This window comes from Myotis davidii, unplaced genomic scaffold (assembly GCF_000327345.1).
Source record: "Myotis davidii unplaced genomic scaffold, ASM32734v1 scaffold332, whole genome shotgun sequence".
Lineage (NCBI taxonomy): Eukaryota > Metazoa > Chordata > Mammalia > Chiroptera > Vespertilionidae > Myotis > Myotis davidii.
This window is the reverse complement of record NW_006285779.1, coordinates 574,109-596,632: the sequence shown is the minus strand read 5'-3', so window position 1 is coordinate 596,632 and position 22,524 is coordinate 574,109. Positions and strand designations below refer to the sequence as shown.

General features: G+C 41.5%; 1 protein-coding gene across 1 annotated transcript in view; it reads left to right on the top strand.

Moving 5' to 3' along the window:
• Positions 1-22,524, top strand: part of SORCS3 (sortilin related VPS10 domain containing receptor 3) — a gene marked incomplete at its 5' end in the record, with an annotated part of 527,180 nt that overhangs the window by 470,668 nt on the left and 33,988 nt on the right. Inside the window, 5 exons of the mRNA XM_006756437.2 lie at positions 1,603-1,774; positions 4,262-4,448; positions 11,163-11,296; positions 19,215-19,338; positions 20,674-20,786. Coding sequence (XP_006756500.2) covers positions 1,603-1,774; positions 4,262-4,448; positions 11,163-11,296; positions 19,215-19,338; positions 20,674-20,786 — 730 coding nt within the window. The remainder of the gene's footprint in view (positions 1-1,602; positions 1,775-4,261; positions 4,449-11,162; positions 11,297-19,214; positions 19,339-20,673; positions 20,787-22,524) is intronic.

Below are 22,524 nucleotides of genomic sequence, written 5' to 3'. Positions count from 1 at the left end.
TTAGACGTCTTCCAGACAAAGCCACGGTGGTGGGGGCCAAGGCAGAGCAGTTAGGGGTGATCAGATCAGCAGAGGAGAGTAGTTAGGGGCGATCAGGCCAGCAGGGGAGAGTGGTTAGGGGCAATCAGGCAGGCAGGCAGGTGAGCGGTTAGGGGTGATCAGGCCAGCAAGGGAGAGTGGTTAGAGGCAGGCAGTCAGATGAGTGGTTAGGAGCCAGGGGTCCTGGATTGGTTGGACATCCCCTGAGGGGTCCCAGTTTGGAGCGGGTGCAGGCCTGGCTGAGGGACAGCCCCCTTCCCCCCTCACCACACGAATTTTGTGCACCAGGCCACTAGTATCAGGTATAATGGAGGACCAATATCATACAGAAGAGTTTGTTTTCATCTGCTTTCAAAGCCACTAGAAGAAGGCAATATGGATGGATTGATTAGTTACTCCTGATATCCAGGATGAAAGAAGACATAATGTGATGGTGATGGTGATGGTGATGGTGGTGATGATGATGATGATGATTATGATGATAGTCATGGTCCATTTATTTTATGTGGTTTTCCCAGAATGTTGCTTTAATGCAATTTGTAGAGAGTGATGTACCTAGAAACAATCCATCATGTAGGTCAGGGCTCTGGGCACATAGCTTGACTTCAGGTGCTGGGATCTGTAGTCAAGAGAGATGGCATGGCATCACTATGCACAAACTCGTCCTTGTCTTAGAAGGTCACAGTCCTTGTGGGAGGTCTTCCCATGCTCACTTCTTCTCTGAAATCATTTTACCTTGATTGGGCTGAATATGTACCTAGAAACAATCCATCATGTAGGTCAGGACTCTGGGCACACTCTCAGCTTGACTTTAGGTGCTGGGGTCTGTAGTCAAGAGAGATGACATGGCATCACTATGCACAAACTCGTCCTTGTCCTAGAAGGTCACAGTCCTTGTGGGAGGTCTTCCCATGCTCACTTCTTCTCTGAAATCATTTTACCTTGATTGGGCTGAATAGGAGTTTCAAATTTGTGCTTCTCATCTGGTATTTGTGGTAAGAAATGAAATATTAACAAAGAGAAAATATCCCATAAAATATACCAGTGGCTCCAGAGTAAGGACTGTTCGTTGTTAAGCGATGGAATGATGCCCTGGTGGTAAAGGGGAGACAGGAAGAAGCTTCCTGATTAATCAGAGGCAGAAGTCTCATCTTCTAGCTGCTTCCTGGTACAGGGGAAACTGGGGGTGGCCTCAGGGAAGTAGAAACAAGTCTCTCCCTCACAGAGATCAGCACCTGATCTTCCTGCTTCTATAATCCAATGGGTCTGCCTCCTCCTGTCTTGTGTATGAGTCAGACATTGATTTTTCTTGGCTGCTTTAGACACTGATCTGATCTGTGGCTCACCAGGTAGGATCGATAATAATGTTTAAAGAGCTACTCTTCCTGAGATGGAGGGATAGTGGCTCCTCAGCATTTATTTAGCTTCCTAAATGGCTGTCTTCCTTGAGACTCCGTTTTGAGGAGGAGCTGTGCACAATGTCTGTCTTGCTCTCTCCCACGCCTTCTAACACACACACTTACAACACAAACCACACCACTGACAATTGCCAATGCTCCTCAGGTACCGGCGGATTGTGTCCAACAACTGCACAGATGGGCTAAGGGAGAAGTACACCGCCAAGGCCCAGGTGTGCCCTGGAAAAGCCCCTCGGGGCCTCCATGTCGTGACGACTGATGGACGCCTGGTGGCAGAGCAGGGGCACAATGCGACCTTCATCATCCTCATGGAGGAGGTAGGTGCTGGCCAGGGTCTCTGAGGTCATAACTCACAAGCAGACCATTCCCTGTTCTCTGAAAGGGAAGAGAAAAAATAAATCCTGTATTCAGGGCCCTGTATGAAAGTCAATGCAGCCCTGGCCAGTTTGCTCAGTGGTTAGAGTATCATCCCTTGAACCAAATGGTCTCTGGTTTGATTCAGATCAAGGGCACATACCTGGGTTGCAGGTTCAATACCGGCTCAAGTCGGGGGCACCTTCAGGAGGCAACCAATCAATGTGTCTCTTTCACATGATGTTTTTTTAAAAAGAAAGCAAGTGAATGCTGAGAAGCTAAGATTTCTGGGAGAAGATAGAAGGACCAAAAGAGGGCTTGGGTGTTTAGAGACCTCCTTCCCTTCCTCCAGCCACAGGGACTCAGCCTGCGGTCTTGCTGCTTGTCTCTCGGTGCAGAGCTGGACATATTCTCTGAGGTTCCTCTTTAGGCTCTGCTTTGCTGAAGGAATGTTTATCACCATAAGACCATATACTATAAACTTTGTCAGAAGAAGGAAATTCAAATTTTATCCGTTGCCTTCAGGAGCCTCTTTTACTTCATTGTAACCCTTTACCCCCTAACTAAAAAACCCATGGGGCTTTCAAAGGGACTCCACAGTATGAGTGTGAGGGTAGTGGCAGATTATTGAAATCCTTTCAACTTACCTTTATGAAAAATTTCATATTGGTTGCTTTTCCATCAACCAGCTGCTCCATTAGTTCATTTTTAGTGTCTCCTGTAAGCTGGGCAGTAAAATCCGACTAAGTTCATTCATTCCAGGATGGAAATAGCTCTGCTCCCTGCTTCTTGCTCCCTATATGAGCTATTTCATCTCTTCTCAAACCAGGTTGGTTTTCAGGCACTCCTCGCTGAGATGGTGGGGGTGAGAAGGCTTGCCTGATTTACAAAGCCCTCTAAATTTGTATGCAAATTGCTCTGTGCTCTTGAGATCTTGGAAAGAGACCAAAGCAGGTCAGGACTTTTATGTGTGTTTTTCCAGAAGTGTGAATACTTTAGAAACCTTCAAAGTCAGGCCCACACTGGACAGGATGGTGAAGTTTCTTTATCCTGGCTGACAGACTTTTCAGCTGTCACCCACACTGGGTGCTAGCATTAAAAAACTTACAGATTCAGAGGAGGTCATTATCACATTTTCACGAGGGAGTTTCCAGGACCAGAGCTATAAAACCTTCTCTTGAATGGATGTGAAGAGCCACGATCTTATCCATTTGAATTGCATCCAGTTCATTTCCACTTTAATTTATATTCATAAACTCAAAGGTAGTTGACATTGTATGTGGGGCAAGGGAGCACCTATCAATATTTTACTCACATCTGAGTTGCTATGGGGGAAGAGACAGAAAGCGAAAATATGATGGATGCACACTCACTGGGTGGAACGATTGGCTCATAATTCTGAAATGATGCATTTCTCTTTCCATCCCATCAACCATCTTTGTCTATGAAAAGAGATCCGGTTCTTTTTCATATATTATTCTTGTTTTGTGGTCAGACTCAATTGCATTTATCCAGAATGTTGGTCTAATATGGAGAGGAAGGGAAAGGAAGGATGGGGTTTAGCATTGAGCCTTAAGAAGCTAAGCATTGGTTTTGGGACTTGGGGTGGCAAAGATCCACTCACCTGAACCATTGGTATCAATTACCAGACAGCACCCAGAAGACTCTTGTCCTTTTCACAGGCAGAGGTACCTGTGAGCTAGTAGGGCCAGAAAGTGCTTCAGGGAAGAGGGGGCTTCGTTAGGTGTAGGGACATCCAAGGTCAACAGAGCACAGATGTAATCTTGGCCAGTGTGCAGTGCTAATATACAGAATGGAAATAAATCATCTTACCTCATAGAGTTATTTTGAAGGTGGTATTATATAATATGTGCTAAATGATTAGCATAATGCTCAGACCATAATAATAATTACTAAAAATATGAACAATTATGATGATAGCATGGTGGTTGAGAACGTTAGCATTGATACCAGACTGCCTGGTTTAAAACCTGGCTCTACCACTACCAGCTGCAATCCATTTGTAAAATGGTGACAGTAGTACTTTCTACAATATGGAGTTGTGAGGAAATTAAATGTTTGGAATGGAAAAGAAACTGTTAGCTGTTATTCTTATTGCTATTGGTATTACTGTGCCACAGGAAAAGAATCATTAAACCATGTGTGAGGTAGCCAGAGTTGCCTAGAGTCTCTTCTCTATTATTGCCAGTGTCACACTAACCCAGCCTGACCGAGCTCGGGCATATACGAGAACAGGTCCATGGCGCCTGCCCACAGTGCCCAGTGGATCTCAGATAGGAGTCTGTTGATCGTGTTCACAGTGTTTCGGCCCCCCTGGAGGAGACTGTAGATTTTCAGAGGTGATGATGAAGACATAGGCAAAGCATCCGAGATTAAGTCAAGCTGGACCATGTGATTGAGCTCAAGCCAATTGCTGTTCCTTCTCGCAGGGCGATCTCCAAAGGACGAACATCCAGCTTGACTTTGGGGATGGGATTGCAGTGTCCTATGCTAACTTCAGCCCCATTGAGGATGGCATCAAGCATGTGTACAAGAGCGCAGGGATCTTCCAGGTGACGGCCTATGCAGAGAACAACCTGGGCTCGGATACAGCTGTCCTCTTCCTGCACGTGGTTTGTAAGTAGCATGAGCCCTCACCCCTCTCTTGTTTTCCTCCGTTGACAATTTCCAAACTTCTGGGATTCAGAGCTGAGACAGGATCTGGTGTGACTACTACCCTAAATGATGGCCTGAGTCAAATGATTGCGACGTGTGCTCATCTGTGTTTCAGAGTTTCCTAACACTGAAGTAGATTATTTAGAAAGTTTGGATAGTGTATTTACCAACTGGCCCCTCCTTTTCAGCTCCACTTTGTTCTGATGTAAGTGTGCACATGCAGACGCACTTTGAGGAGAAAGCTCCTTCCTTTTGTGATCTGTGTTGGAAGAACCAAAGAATGGTTCAGAAAACACACGTTTAGATTTTTTGAATGTAGAACTGAACACGCAGAAGACCTTAATGCTTACATCTAAGGCCACTGGAAGTTCATTCCTGTTGCAAAGCATTCTAAGAGCTCTCCAACATGTTTTTGCTGTCCAAGAATGTACTTTACTGCTATTGGCTGTTGCTTGGCCCAAACCAATGCAACAGCTGAGTTCTGAATATTTTGTTTGTACTGGATGCATTTTGTGTATTTGCTATCTTGCAACTTGACTCATGTAAACTGAAACAAATATTATGATTTTAGAATGTTGGGTCGAGGAAATGTTATGGGGCTGGTACTGGTTTCATAAGTCTCTATCAGTGCTTCTCATGGGTCTAAGGACATCTGTGGTTTTTACTTATACTCCTCACGGTGTTTTTGGAGTAATATGCTGCATATGGTGAAAATGACATGTTTTATAAGAGTCTAAGTGAATACAAGGAGCACCTTTCCTAGCAACAACTCAGTGATGACATAAGTGCCACTATATAAACAAACTGTACTTAAGAGGTCCCTGGCAAACAGCAAGCTATCAGGTCTTTGAACATTCTAATCACAATAGCAGAACAGGGACCAACAGTAATGGGGGAAGTGCGTGGGAGGAGGAGGAGACCTGGATTGTAGTTCAGTTATATTCCTAAAGATGCCAGGCTACACGGCCATGAGATAAATTATTTCATCTCTTAGTCTTCTGAACTCCCAGTTTTTTAAAGTTTTTATTTATTGATTTGAGAGAGTTGAGAGAGAGAGAGAGAGAGAAAGAGAGAGAGAGAGAGAGAGAGAGAGAGAGAGAGAGAGAGAGACATCAATTTGTTGTTCTGCTAATTTATGCATTCATTGCTTGCTTGCTATATGTGCCCTGGCCAGAAATCGAACCTGCAACCTTGGTGTGTTGGGACAACGCTCTGACCAGATGAGCTATCTAGCCAGGGCTGGCTGAACTCCAATTTAAAATGGCTTAATTCTAACTGGTGCCTTGTTTCACAGGGCCCTTTTAATAGTAAATAGAAAACACAAATTAAACATCCATTCACTAATTTATTCAATAAATATTGAGTTCTTAATCTTTGCAAGGCACTCTGGTAGGAACTGGGGAGGCAACAATACAGATATGGCCCTGCCCTTACAGAATTTACATTTGGCGGGGGAGGGGTGGTGGTGGTGGAAGGGGGATCTGCTAGGAATGGGCCATCAATGGCCCAAGTGGTGATAACCACACCACACCAACTATAATCAGAAGCAAAGCACAAGGTCAGAAACTCAGGCGGGTGGTGCACAGTGTGTTCATGAGCCCAGGGTTCAGAGCAAGAGAACCTACATTTGATTTCTTATTATATCCCTTTGTTAAATGTCTAATATCAGTCAACTGTCTTGGTCTTTACAAACCTCTGATTCCTCATCTTTAATACTTAAATTATAGAGAGGCTGTAAAATAAAATTGGATTATATGTGTGTCAGGGATCCCCAAGACCACCCCCAGGTTTGCCAATTCCATAGAGGATTCACAGCCTCAGCTTCTAGTCATACTCGTGACTATGATTTATTACAGTGAAAGGAGACAAAACAAGATCATCAAAGAGAAAAGGCTCATAGAACAGAGTCTGGCGGAAACAAGACACAGGTTTCCAAGAGTCCTCTCCCCGTGAAGTCACACAGGACATGCTCAGTTCCTCTAGCAATGAGTTGTAGCAATGTGTGTGAAGGGCTGTCTACCAGAGAAGCTCATTGGAGACTCAGTGCCCATGATTTTTATTGGGTTCTGATCAAATAGGCATTCTTTGCCTAGCATATACCAAAAGTCGAGACCCCCAGAGGAAAGCAGGTGTTCAGAACCAACCATATTGTTGGCAAAACAGTCTAGACACTCTTATCAGTTAACTGTTGACGGGAAACACCCCCAGGTCCAAGTTCCCAGATGCTAGTCAAGGACCAGTCTTACACACAGATCTTTTGAAAGATGGCAATTTCAGGGCTGTTCACACATGTCTGCACAGTGTGCAAAGTGCTACTTAGCACCCAGGTTGGCACATGATAAATGTAACCTGTGATAGTAATTAGATTTGACGTTGGAAAAACACAGGGATTAATATTGCAACCCACTGTGCAGTCAAAAATCCATGTATAACTTTTGACTCCCCCAAATCTTAACTACTAATAACCTAATGTTGACCAGACCAGAAGCCTTATGATAACATAACCAATTGATTGACACATAGTTTATATGTTATAGGTACTATATACTGCATTCTTACAATAAAAAGTAAGAGGAAAGAAAATGTTATTAAGGAAATCATAAGGAAAATGCATTTTTCAGTATTGTATATATTTATTAAAAATTTATGTATGAATGGGTCTGTACACATGTCTTTAATCCATTTTGAGTTTATTCTTGTGTATCATATAAGAAGGTGGTCTGATTTCCTCTTTTTTGGATGTATCTGTCCAATTTTCCCAACAACAATTATTGAATAGACTATCTTTACCCCATTGTATGCTCTTGCCTCCCTTGTCAAATATTAATTGACTATAAAGGTGTGGATTTATTTCTGGCCTCTCCATTCTGTTCCATCGATCTATATGCCTATTTTTATGCAAGTACCGTGATGTTTTGATTACTATGGCCTTGTAGTATAGTTTGATATCAGGTAGTGTGGTTCCTCCAACTTTTTTGTTCTTTCTCAAGATTGCTGTAGCTGCTCAGGGTCTTGTGTGGTCCCATATACATTTTTTTGAATATTTGTTCTAGGTTTGTGAATTATACCATTGATATCATTATAGGAAGTCTTGAATCTATAGATTGCTTTGCGTAGTGAATATTTGTTCTAGGTTTGTGAATTATACCATTGGTATCATTATAGGAAGTGTTGAATCTATAGATTGCTTTGCGTAGTATGGGCAATTCTAAATTCTTCCCATCTCTGAACAGAGTACATGCTTCCACTTATTTGTATCTTCTTCAACTTCTTTTTTCTAGACTCATAGATACAGAGAACAGACTAACAGCCATCATAGGGAAGACATATTATGGGGCACTGGGTGACAAAGATGAAGGGATTAAGCAAATGGGAAAAAAAAACCCTCATAGAGACAGACAACAGTACGGTGATTACCAGAGGGAAAGGAGGTGGAGAAAATAAAAGAGAGTAAAGGGGGAATAAATGGTGATGGAAGGAGACTTGACTTAGAGTGGTGAACATACAATACAATATACAGATGATGTATTATAGAATTGAACACCTGAAACCTATATAATTTTATTATCAATTTCACCCCAATAAATTCAATAAAATTTGTAAATGGACCCATATAGTTCAAAACCATGTTGTTCAAGAGTCAACTGCACTAAGTTCTTATTCACTTTCTTCCCAACACTTCTCTGCATTTAAAAATGAAGACAAAGAAAAAAAATTACTTTAATCCAAGGACCTGCCCCACCCATGTTCCTAATTGTGGCAAGAATGGGCCTTGACTGCAGGGGGCAAGACTGGTGTGTCTTAGTGGCAAAAAAACAAAACAAAAACACAACATCAAGGAACAGGTTTATACTGTGGGTTATGTGCATGAAGGAGGAAATGTTCCTTGAAACTTTTATCGTGCTCATAATTCCCTCCAAATCAATCATGGCTGCATTTACCAGACAGTTATTATAGTGGAAACTGCCGTTCGCCTCACCTTGGGCCATTAGCTAACAAAAGTAGTTGTTAGCTGCCCATAATAACCAATCTCGCACAGATTATTAGATTTTTATCCAAAAGAGCCCTGTTTGACAGTGACTGTTTTAGGTGTGTGGCATGCTCTCTCCCGAATCCCTTCAGCTCTCTTCTCCCTGCTCTGTGGTCTGTCTCTAGGTTGAAGCGTGAAGCTTCTGATTCAGGCTCTTTGCACTAAATAGCTACTACCTGTTGTTGTTACTTGATATTATATTTACTTAAATGTGAGGCTGGAATAAATGGGACCATATTTGATGGTGGTATAATTCATGGGAGCCTCATCCCTGTTGTGTTTGTGTGAGATTAGGGAGAAGATCTCCTTTTGTCTCCTTAGGCATCAAAGTCTCCTGGCCACGTAAGCCTTGACCCCTGAGTGACCGCAGGCTGACAAGAATATGTCAGGGTACAAATCATAGTGGCCTTATCCCTTAACTGTGAAATAGCCCAGGGTTCCCATGAGCTGGCCAGGGGAAAGGGCTCCAGGCCATTCTCCCTTGAGGACATGGGGATTGAGGGTCAAGGGGAAGGATAAGAGGTTTGCATCTGGGCATGGAGAAAGACAGAGGAGTTAATGTAAGAAACAGATCTCTCACTTCCCTCCTTGGACATGAGCTGCCCAGGGACTCTTCCCACTGCCTCCTTCTCTTCCCCATTTATCAGTAAAATGCAAACAACAGAAAGAGATAAATCAGGTAAACTCCTAAAAATGAGTCTATACAGCAGTGAAAGTAGCCAGTGTTTTATCAGACAATGTGTATTTCATTCTCATTGACAATCAAACCATAAAATATAATTGAACAGACTTCCTTATTGAAAATAATTAAATCTTTAGCCAAAGGTGTATCTGAAATGACAAGGTTCAAATTATTTGCTGGAAGAAATCTTGATGTGCCATATATCTGGGGTCAGGTCAGAGAGCTGTAGGCAGAGTATGTTCAGGGTGTAGATACAGAGATTCTTGAAAACTTGTTGACTGTTCAGGAGGGTATAGTCTGGACCAGTGGTCACTAACTGGTGGTCTGTGAGGTCTGAAAGGTTGGCGACCACTGGACGCTGGACAATGGCAAATAGACCTGGTTGTTCTTATCACCCAAACATTGGTCCATGTCCAAACACCTTCTCCCCCAATGTCAATTTACCTACAACACAGAATGTGCCCAATGAGACCCAGAAGACTTCCCTGTGTCTTCAGAAGGAAGTCTACCCAAAGATTCCCAGAAACAGGGATGCCACGGTGGTCATGGTGGTGGGCATAGGAATAGTGCCAAACTATACTCTACTACATGGTACTTTAACAGCCACATCGCCTTCATATATTCTTATTTCTATAAGGAAGGCAGGGCAAATATTGTTTCTTATTTTCAGGACCAAGTAATGTTCTACGTAGGACAAAACTCTATACAGATGCACTAATCACATAGCTACATTTGAACCAGAGCAGAAACAGGAAGCATCCATCTGTTTTCATGTCATTTTTTTTCCGTTTAAACTGGACTGTTTCCAATAGCGAAGGCTAGGTGGCCGGAAAAGTGTCCCACCTCTGGGAAACACTAAGGTCCCCAGGCTACAGATGTCCTTGCTGCAGTTGTGACCTTTAGTCATTTTCACCAATCAAACTATGGCAGTGGAAACTGGGAAAAGGTGCCCTTAGTGTGAACAGATAATTGGAAGATTTTAATTGTATTTGAGTAAGTAGGAAGGATATAAGGAAGGGAAAGGCGGAGGAAGGAAGAAAGGAAAGGAAAGAGAACAAAAAGAAAAGGAAGAAAGGAAGGTAAGAAGGGAGGGAGAGAGAGAGTAAGGGGTGAAGGTGGAGGAGAAAATCCCAAAGACAGTTAAATAGCATATCTACCCCACAGATGCAACACTAGCATATAAACATTTTACATTAACATTTTCTGCTCATTTTGGGGAGGAAATGAATTTAATTAAAATGCTCATTTATTATGCACAGAGTGTGTTCCTGTATGTTCTCTTAGAACTTGATTCTGCTTATCTCATTTTTCTGAGGGGAAAAAAAAATGTTTGGTCAACTTTTTGCAAACAGCTTTTTCTTCTTATTATTTGGGAGCCTGGCATTTGTTTCTCCTTCAGTTTAGGGAGAGGGGCTTTTTCCATTTTGTTAAACAGCCTGGTGGGCTTCTGAGTGACACCCGCTGAGTATTTCAGGTAACAGGCACAATGGCTCCTGGTTGAAGAGATGAAACGGATTAACAATTGAGGATAATGGAAGAGCCCTCTTTACAATGCATTGACCCTGAATCACTATACAGGCTAATGGTCAGAGATGAAACTGACTGCTGTTTTTCTCCCTATCTACTGGTTCATTGTCTAGTAAACTAGTTTTGTCCTTGGATTGGAGTTTCATAAGCATTTGTGGTTTGGCTCATCAGATGTAAATTAAGTTCAAATGTCACTCAAACAACCTAAGCCTGATTTGATTTTCCTATTAGAGGCAGTTCTTCATTTCAAACACACACACACACACACACACACACACACACACACACACACACCTCAACATGTGTGAGTTTGTGAACCTTGTTTTCTTATAGGTCAAGGTAATAATGGTTAAGAATAAAACTCTGAGAGTATGATAACGTTTGTCTGTTTATTTCAGGAATTTAAACACTGACATGGTTGTCCTTGTTCCTTTAGGTCCCGTGGAGCATGTTCACCTCCGCGTCCCATTTGTCGCCATAAGAAATAAGGATGTCAACATCAGTGCAGTCGTGTGGCCCAGCCAGCTGGGGACCCTCACCTACTTCTGGTGGTTTGGCAATAGCACGAAGGTTCGGCCCTTTCTGCCTTGTGTCTGATGCGATCTGTACTGAGTGCTCCTGGCTCCGGCTTCGGGGTTGATGTCAGGGACACTGGGGATGTGGGCACGAGGATGTACTGTCTGCAGCTGTGAGTCCGCATAATTGAACATGACATTACTCTCGAGTTCATTATAGCAAGGAAAGTTCAAATAACCCTAAGGAAGAAAGAGTACTTTGAGAAACTACATAAATCTGATTGTTCTTGCTCCTGTGATCAATATTTCTAAACCTTCCTTTGCTCCATGTGTTTTAACCCTGGCCTTTCCTCTAGCGATATGATATCTCTGAGATCAAGTAATCCCATTTGAAAAAATGTGAATTAGATATTTACATGTAAGGCTATGAACAGCAAATGGGGCAGTGTATGCAAGAATCCTTATGAAGACCTTCTAGGTGTTCTCGAAGGCCCGGGTTCTTCTTAGGCATGGCACTGATGGCGCCAGGTCACAAAGAAAGGCACTAAAGGGGACTTTGCAGATACTCCCTGCTCCCAATCGCTCGTAGTAGTGACATAAAAAAGCACCACACTTGTATAACAGAATCTGGGAGCAATTAGGCTGAGGGTCCCTCAATTTAGGGGCTTGATGTTCTTCTCTGCTCATGTTTCTGTCTGCATTTTCCTTTTTTTGATGTGATTGGCATTGCTCATCTTAGGTCTCTACCTTTGGTTTTTAAATACTTTTAAAAAGCTATTCTATCAGACTTGGAAATGCTGAATATCTAAGAAAAGGGCTAATACTTATTCATTTGCTGGTGTAGTGATTCCAACATGAATGGGGCAATGGTGTTTTTGTTTGCTTGTTTCAGGATGGCCAAGGAGAATTTCAGCCCCTACCTGACAGGAGTCAGAGGGCCCTGGGTTAGGATCCAGCACTGCTACATGCTGGCTATGCGAGTTTGGTCGAGATAGTTGACCTCCAAGCTAATTCACTCAACTGCACATTGGAAATAATAATACCTGCGCCATTTTGATTGTTGTGCAAACTTAGTAAGAAAATGTGTGTCACCCTGGCACACACTAAGTATTCACTAAATGGATGCTTTTTAGTTTGTCTTAAAAACTGAGAATTAGAATGATTTTATAAAAGATAGAACTAGATCCATGGACCAAGGGCCCCTTTTCTCTTTGCATTATTTGTGCTGTATTTTCATAGGTCCATCTCTTAGCCTAGGCTACTGATGTTGTGCATTTCTGGGATTATTACTCACCAGGCAGTGGGTAGGGAGGTTATTTTAGAAGATCCCTGCTTAGTGCAATAGAGAAGTGCAGCTCTCTGTGTGAGATGAGCACTCCAGGGTCAAACAGCTGGTTGATTGTAGAGTCAGACCTAAAACCCTGGTCTCCTAACTCCCACCTACCACATACCGCCCCTTCCCCTAGCCACAGGATGCTTTAGCTGCATCACTCCATTCCATAGAGGTTATAGACCCTACAGTCCTACCTCAAAAGCCAGTAGTCATGCAGGGTGAAGGAAAAATAAAACATCATTTGGGCAAAGAAAGTGAGAGTGAGAAGAATTTTAAGTTCATTTCTCCTGTGATGATGTGAGGTTTTGGCTGTCAAACCAGGGAATTTATTTTTCTGTTACTGCTCATTTACTGATGATTTTTACTGAGACACTGCTGTGTGTGAGGGGTGCAATTCTTGGTCAATATCAACACAGCGATTTACTCAGCAGCCCACAAGGAAGCAAACACACAGTATTTCTCTACCATTTTTTTCTTCAAGTGCTGATTCTAATACCTGAGATACCAGACAGTGTCTAATACATATTTGATAAATAAACAGAAAAGTGGACAAAGGGATTGGAGAGCCTAGTTTCAATTTCTCTAACGATTATCTTTGTTAGCTTGAACAAATCACCTGTCTCACTGTTTGTTTTCTCTAAAGTGAGGATACTAATATGTAATCCATGAACATCGGGTTACTATTTGAAGTATCTAGCTATCTAATCGATATAATGCCATCTTATGAGGGACATTGTTCAATTACAGAAAGACATTATAGTTTTTTAAATGTATGATTATGTGAGGCATTTCTTTGGTTAGGAATTATTCATCTATAAATGTGAGCATGAAGTGCTGCCCAAATACCAAGATCTCCAAGGTCTTACTAGTTTATTTTTTGTTCCCAAAGAATCAAGAGAATGCTAATACATAAGAGGCATTAGAATAGAGTAGTTTTGAAATCATTTCCCTCTCACCTCCAAGAATGGCTATGCAGTCCATTTGAAAGAGTTACATTTTCAGTGCTTTTCCTAGGACCATGCGATAAACACATCAAGGTGGCCCCAGTATCCAATAATTAATCCAATGAGCACCATCTTTGGCTAACAAATGATGAGTGCCTTTGGTGTCGTGGTGAGTGCTCTGATTTTAGAGCTATTTCATCCCCTGTGACTAGCAAACTGATCTTTCAAAGGAGCTAATCCTAATTTTAAGTCTTTATTCCTAGTACTGCTTTGTATTAGTCCTTTTATACATACTATTTTATTTATTGGAACATCTCTGATAAAAGAGTAATCCCATTTTACAGAGAAAATAGGCTAATACTTTGGGAAGGCAGTTTCATATGTGTGTGTGTGTTGTGGCTAGGTGAATTAAACAGGTTGAATTAAATCACCACTCAATAATAATCAGATAATAGCCATTCCTTTATATCTAGCCCTGTGTTTGGTTCCCTTAGGAATAAAAGAACCCACATAGCATTGCCTCCACCTTCCAGGAAATTACATTCCACACAGAAAGCAGGATGAACACACATGCAATGATTGGTGGGCAAACATGGGATATAAGGAAATAGAAGAAAGCAAGCATTCCAGAAATCCTAATATGGGCTCATATATGAACCTATCAGCGGGAGATGTGGAATTGAATCAGTAGCTCTATGGCTCTTTTTCAAGAGCCTTTATTTTGTGTTACATGTTTTGAGGAATGTAAGGCAGTATAGATTCCAATCGTTGCCTCTAAGAAATATAATCTGTAGTTGAGGCTATGAGGTTCACATCCAAGAACAGGTACTCTAAGGTAATAGATATTAAAAATACTGTAAGGTAATTAGATACTACAGATAAGGCACTATACTAAAGATGTAATATTCCTCGCCCAGTCCAGCAACCTAGGAGGTGATGGACACAGAGTTTGCTGGTTATGGAATGAGTCCTGTGTGAAGTTTGTCCTAAGCGGGCATTACAGGAGCAGCAGAACTGAGGCAGAACTGAGGAGGGACAGAGATTTGCATGTAAAGGCTTTGGGCATGGTTGTGTTCTGTGTAGACAGATTCAGACAACACACAGGATACATGTATACAGAAACCAGAGAATGAAATGAAAGATGGGAAGGCTAGATAAAACGTGGCTTTCAATAACATAAATGAATGCTTTTTATTTTGTCATAGAGACTCAAATTTAGGATAGAATAATGGAAGCTAGAATCAGGTTCATGGACAGTGAAACTTTAGACACTGAGATACTTTTGAGTTTTGAGCCTCTGTATGTGTGTGTATGTGTGTGTGTGTGTGTGTGTGTGTGTGTGTGTGTGGACTTTTTCCCCCCAAAATAAATTTTCACATTAACACCATAGTCACAGATAATATTCTACACATATGATTTTGCCTTATTTCTCTCTGTTTTTGTGTGTATTTTAGATATTTTACATAATCCTCATCATAGTATACCCAAATTACATATTCTGCCTTTTACACTTTTTATAATAAGCACTTTTTTTTGCACATTACTATGTAATCAACTGAAGGCTTTAAGTATATTTATTGCATAGTCTGTTCAATTTTGGATGGCCGTTTTCATCAAGGTATACATTTAAATTGTGGCAATCACATAATATTTAATATTAACTTGACTTAGTCACTAAGTCTGAGTGTGTCTGGAAAACTGGTATAGGCTGCATCCAAAGATTTCCCTGAAGTTCCCTGTTTCATTGGTCCAGTGGAAATCTTGTAACCAAGTAGTCACTCAGTCCCACATCTCTCGCTGATAGGTTCAATCATTGCATGTTGATTTCTTGCTGGGCCCAGTAGGTCATAGGGGACCTGTCTCGCATGAGGGATTCTCTGTGGGCAGGGATGTAGCCCGCAGTCTAGGCAGGACGTGAGGTATTATTCTAAGCAGCCTCGCAGTGGGCTGGCCCTGCAGCTTGGACAAAGTACAGAGATAGAGAAGTCAATCGCCTTCTGGCCGCCTGTTGGATTTGTGAGGCTCTGAAAAGGCCGATTTGCTGGGATTAACAGAGGTCTGGCTTAATAAACGCATCTGCTTGCCTAATAGATTTTGTAAATGAACCTTAAATACTTGATTTAATTTAACATTGGGCACTAGCTATCAGAGGCCCACAAGGAGCTCAAGGATCCTGTAGAGTGTTCCAGCTTTTCAAGGAAGGTGAAAGCAGCCATGATACCATAACAGCTGATGGAAAACAAAAGCAATTTGGAAAACTAAATGAGCTCCTGCCATTTCCCCAGCACAGGAGCCTATGGCCTGCCACACTGTGTGCTGCCTTTAGCACAGTCTCTTTGCTATGGTACAGGGCCCTGTGGGATGGTGGGATGCCATTCTCCTTCCTACTTCAGATGACATTTCCTTGTCCTGCTGCCCTGTGTCTTTGCTCGGCCCCTGGATCTCCTAGGGAAGCAACTATATGGGGGAAAGATCAAATCTGCTGGGGTAAAAGGGATTTCAGTCCCCTCAGATATGGATGGCATACCAAATACTTGGGTCTAAGATAAGAGGAGTGTGCAGAGACAAGAGAGGGGGCCATGCAGACCACTGAGAGCTGAAGGAGATAGCATGGAGGTAGCGATGGCTCCCTAAAGACCCAACTTTTACGGGAGAAAAATATCCTGGTGGGAGAGATGGGAAGAGATGAGAGATCGCTGAGGGAAGTCACCAAAATGGAAGGGCAATGTAATATAGTCCTGGTCAGAGAGAGTAATCCATGGAATCAAGAAAAATGAAAACGCATTGATTATTCTTTTTTGTTTCTTTCCCAATGTTTCATTATTGAAATCTTCAGATATACACTGAAGTCGAAATAATTTTATAGTGAACATCCATATACCCACCACCTGTAGTCTACCATTAGCATTTACTATGCTTGTTTTATCATATGTCTATTGATCTGTCCATCTCTCTATCCATCTATTAATTAATATTAATTTTTGATCCATCTCAAAGTTAACTGCATACACGTATATACTTTGTCCTAAATGCTTTAGCTTGCAAGTCATTGACAATAATTCAATGTTCATTTACCCCCTCCCCATAGAGGTATAAAATGTACCAATAATTAAATGCATACATTTGAAGTATATACTTCCTGAGCTCTGACAAAGGCATTACCTTTAATCCAAACTTCTATCAAGATATGAAGTATTTCTATCACTCCCAAAAGCTCTCTCATGTTTCAACTCCCACTCCCAGTGCCCAGAACTACCACTGTTCGTTGTTGTTGTTGTTGTTGTTGTTTTATCAGAGATTAGATTTTCCAGTTCTAGAACTTCATATAAATGATTCCTTGAATATGAATTATTTTATAATAGGGGTGGGCAAAAATAGGTTAATTTTTTGACAGTATGCAAAGCACAGCATTCATTCTTCTTTTATTATTTATCCTTATGTTCTATATTTTATAGATGAACAGCTGTAATTTACCTTTGCTCACCCCTGTATATGGTTTCTTTCACTTCTTATGGTTTTGAGATTCATGCATATTATTATGTACATCAAAACTTGTTCTTTACTTTGGCTTCTTTATTTATTTTTCTACTGATAAATTCTCCTAGGCTGTTTTTAGTTTCTGGCTGTTATGAATGTACTGCTATGAACATTTTGTTTCTTTCTTGACATATTTTCTTTTACCTTTTTTATCTTTATTGTTGAGAATATTACATATGTCCCCCTTTTTCCCCCATTGCCCACTTCCACCCCATTCCCATCCCACCCCAGACTTTTACCATCCTATTGTATTTTCTATCTTGATTAAATTTCCAAGAGTGAGATTTCTAAGTGATAAAATGTAAAAGAGTACTAGTACTTTAGAAATACTTATTGCAATTTCTTGTACAACTGAACTTTTTCTAAGGTGATGAAGCAGTTGAAGGTACTCAGGCAAATAAAACCCAATGAGTTGACCAGTAGGAAGTAGAAAGTGGGTCTAAAGCCATTTTGATGCTGAATGAGTCCTCACAGCTTTTCTAAACCAAGCCCTTCATTGAACAGATAAAAACTAAGGACCAGAATGGGAAGAAACTTCACCCAAGGTCATTCATTAAACCAGCCAGAGTTTACTATCTCTGTTCTTTTTAATGGGACAGGCGACCTGTTTTTCCCTTATTCTGCCACCATTGCTATGCTAAGCCCAACTTGACTTCAGCTTCATTTGCAACACAGGACACTAAACAGCCACTATTATCCCATTGAAGAAGAAGCACTTCACAGAATCTACTTGTACTAAGTTGTTGTTTAATTCATAAGGCCACCCCCTGGTGTGTATCATCATAGAGCCATATGCATGGGGAAGAATGCTTGAACTCTAGGCTTTACTCTTAGTTAAAGGGGAGAATATATCCCTTTCCATATTCAACTTCTCCCTTTCATTCAGCAAATAAAAAAGAGAGAGTGTCAAAAATTTAGAGCAACATCTTTAATCCTGCCAAACTCTAGCTATCATCCTGGTCATAAAATGGATCTATGGAATTTTAAAGCAGAAGAAATCAAATGATTATTTTAGAGGCCCAGCTGAAAATTCTGAGCTAGGAAGGAATCCCAGTCTTGCAGTAGGGATTCCTGAAAGCTGCATCTCCGAGCCACTGTAGGTCCTGGCCCAGAGATCCAAGCCATGTTCAGTTAAGACGCATGGGGTTGCCGTGTGAGCACTGGCAGACAACCACCCCCTTCAAGGGCAGCTCCCTGCACCCCCAACATTATTATCCTCTATCCCAGTGTCGTCCTGGAACAGAGAGGAGAGGGAGTCTGCTCACCTCAGCTTGTCATATCTCTTTTGAGCTGCCTTGGAGAAGCCTCCTCCTGTTTCTTACCTTGCTCACACCGGAGGACTTGACAGGGCGTGGACCTCAGCGTGGCCACTGAATAGCGACTCTTTAATCTCAAGATCTTTATTCTCTTCTCTCCAATAAGCATCTGATTTTATCAAGATCTGAATTCGCAAGGGGAAAATGTTATTCTGTTTCTCTTTTTATCCTAGGCAAATCCCCATCTGTTGTGAGAAGGAAGATAAAACAGAAAAAGAACAAAAGGACTTTAAAAATGGTCACAGACATATATGTGGATATGTTTTCTGCCTATTAAAAATATTGAAGTGGCTTGCAGTGAAAAGCACAGATGTAATAAAATAAAAAGCTAGTAGTATGCCTTGGCATCCAACTTACAGATACATTCTGCTATATGGAAGATGGTGTGCCAAGGGCGGGTGATACAGAAGTTATTAAAATGCAATCACTTCTCTGAATAGTCTAGAGTTCATGGAAAACAGGATGAAGATACAAGTGACATGGAATATTGGAGGAGAGGAATGATCTCCTATTTCCAGAGACAATAGGAATAGGTTACAGAAGTCACTTTTCCTTTGCCCCAGGGGAAGGAATAGAATGACATGCAAAATCCAGAGTGTCCAGTTGTAGCTCCATCTCTCAGGACTATAGTGCATTTAGACTTTATAAATACTCTTCTTGGATACTGGATATAAGGTATAATCACAGTTTGGGGAAGCTGTGTAATCTTCTTTTTTCCATTCTTAAGTTAGGATCCCCTGGGATATGTGAATGCTATGCAGATGTGTGACCATCTGAGATTTACAGGATGGAGGGAATCTCATATCCCACAGAGGATTAAAATGGTCTTTCTGTTCCTTTTAGCCCCTCATCACCTTGGACAGCAGCATTTCCTTCACGTTCCTTGCAGAGGGAACCAACACCATCACTGTTCAGGTGGCTGCCGGGAACGCCCTCATCCAGGACACAAAAGACATCGCAGTTCATGGTAAGCCCTGCAAATAGTCATTGTGATGCCTCTTTCTACCCAGCCAATCCACCCTAGTGACAATTGCTGACTGCTTTGGAAATTCACCAGGCCATGGGAAAGTGATGTATGTCATCAAGGGGCGTCCAAACTTTTTTCCTACCTTGTTCCTAAATAAATGCAGGGCACAGACAGGCATCTGTTGTCTTCTGGGATGTGTGTGCATCAAAACCTAATGGTCTCATTAGAGAGAGATTTACCAGAAGTTGAAATGAAACCTAACTGGAAAAGCTATCAGGAAACCATCTAGATCTGGGGTCCTATTGAGGTATCTACAATACACATGCAGCACCCACTCTTTGTGAAGATCAGGGCCAGTGATTTCAAAATGGGAGGTGTCATCTTATGGTCCCTGAGATGAGCTTCATACAACCTATGTGTTATTGTTGTTTTATTGGTAGAGATTCTAACATCATTGGCTGCAAAGACGGAACATAAGGCTGAGAATGTAAGGTTGAAGGAAGGTAGAAGAGTGATAAATGAAGCTACAATCCAGTTCTCAATCCTGGGGAACCATTCTTCATTTTTAAATTTATTTTAAGTAAAATTGTGCTTTTAGCACAATCCCACACAACCTCCCTTAAGCCCCTAAAAATAGTCACTAATTCAAGGTTTTTCTAGAAAGTTGTACTAGCTCCTCTGGCCTTTCTTATATCTCTTCCAAACTCAATGCTCACACTCTCTCCCGGGGCACCAAGACGATTTCTTAAATTAAAACTTTGTATTTAAGTGTAAATATAATATAGGAAAGTATGCATCATAATTGTCTTAGCTTTATGAATTATCACAAAGTGAACAAAGCCTTGTACCCACCAACCAGGTAAAGTAGTTGAACATTACCTACACCCTAGATCCAGGGTATCAACTTACTTTCTAGCCCCTGGAGGCAGTGCTAGCAGGATGGACAAAGGAAATGAAAGAAGAGCACAATATTCTCTCCTCATTAAGCCCAACTTAACGCTTTCTTGCTGGCTCTGCATGATACCACCTACAGTAGCAAAAGTCTTCTCCTGGGTTTTTATACTTATGTTTCATTTCAGGTAATATTCTTTTACAAGAAGGGCTTAAGATCTTAGGAACTAAGAAAAATATGGTGGGAGCGCAAATCTACTTCCAGTCATCAAATCCCACACTTTTTAAAAGACCAAGAAACAGGCTGGAACGAAGAAATTACTAGTATAGTTGAGGCTACATGAAAGAGCAGATGGTTTCTCTATAGCATGGTGATTGTGGAGTCTTCCCACCTATCACACCCTCTCTTGGTCTCACTCACTCACACACTCTCTCTCCTTGCAGAATACTTCCAATCCCAGCTGTTATCATTCTCTCCTAACCTGGATTTCCACAACCCTGACATTCCAGAGTGGAGACAAGATATTGGCAATGTCATCAAGAGAGCTCTGGTTAAAGTAAGTTGACTTTATATTTTCTGGAATCTTTATGAATAAAGAGCCAGATGGTTTCCTCCACAACACATTTTCCTGGGTTAAAACCTCCCATTTTATAGTTTGATTAAGATTTTCTCTAAAAAGAAAGAGAGGGAAAAATGGAAGGGGATAAGGAATAATGGAGGGATGATGGGTGGGGTAGAAGGGAAGAGAGGGAGGGAGGGGGAGAGAGAGAGAGAGAGAGAGAGAGAGAAACATCGATGTGAGAGAGACACATCCATTGGTTGCCTCCTGCACCCACCCTGACCGGGCCGAGGGAATGAACCTGAAGCTCAGAGAGAGAGAGAGAGATGCTTGAAGATGGAGATTGGCCCCATATTTATCCCAAGTTTTTTCTAATATAAGAGCTTGATCCTTTTTATGAAATAATGAGGACCACTCATTGAGTCTACACTACTATCATTCACTTGGCTGGCTTCTTCCCCCCACCCCACCCCCAACCCCTGCAGAGGGGTTTTCTTAATCAAACACTTGGACTCCAAGACCACTGTTAACCATTAGAACGCTACAGGCCAGGAAATAGAGCATGCCAGTAGATTGTATAGAGTTAACCGAAGTTAGATTTGCCTTAGAGAATATTGAAAGGGTTTTATGAACCCTTTGCTCAGAGCTAAGTACTAGAATTAAATGAATAAAACATGGTCAGTTGTAACATGCAACTAATTCTATGGTAGGGGCATACCAGCATATCAAAGAGCATGGAGAGAAGTGAGATTCACTTTATTCAGAAAAGTGCAGGCTTAGCACATATTGGTGATTCAATAAATACTTATGGACTATGAGAATGGTCTTTGGAGAATATACCTGGACTGTTTTAAAGGATAAGTAGTAGTTAACAATGGATGCTATCTTTAAGGAAGAATGAACAGCATGTGCGAAGCCGTGGACTACTAAAAGAGCACAGTGCATTTGAAAATGGGCGAGTAGTGTAGCCAATCTTTAGGTTTAGTGTGGCTAATGTTGAGCTAGGATGGTTAAGTCAGTTTGTGAAGAGTCTGAGAAGCTAGAAGGAGTTTGAAGTGCCTCTCATAGGTACTGGCAAGTGTAAAATGTGTTTTTTTTTATTTTAATGAGAAATCCTGACTATAGAATTATATTTCAAATATATATCTGGTAGCAATACAGAGGATGGGCTGCTAAGGTAGGAAGTGAATAGAGTGGGGGAAATATTTCACAAAAGATGAGCAGTTATAAGACTACCACAGTTATCCTAGTCAGAGATAATAAAATCCTGAAGAGGAAAGATTCAACATTTATTTGGGACATTAAACAATAGAATTGGTGGCCAATAATGTGTAGTGTGGATGAGAAGGAGGAGGGAGACTCTTTTTGGTTAGAAGGGTAGGTAAGAGATGGCCTTGCCATTAATCAAGGTGGGGACTATAAAGGAGAAGCATACTGGGGGAACAATAATTATTTGATCTTCCATACAAGTTTGGAGGACATGAAAAACAATTGGGTTAAGATAACCAGGAGAGCTGAAAATATGGATCTTAAGATCAAGCAGAAGTATAGCTTGAGGTAGAGATGTGGGAGCTGAGGCTCTGGAAGTCCTTAATCCCCCACCCCCTCCTCATAGGAGGAGTGGGGGCAGGGCAGGCATGGATGTTGATACCTCCCAAGACAGAGGAGAAAGCTCCAGGGACAGATAAGGTGAAGGAGCTCACAGAAAGAAAGACAAGTAAGTAAAAGAGAACAA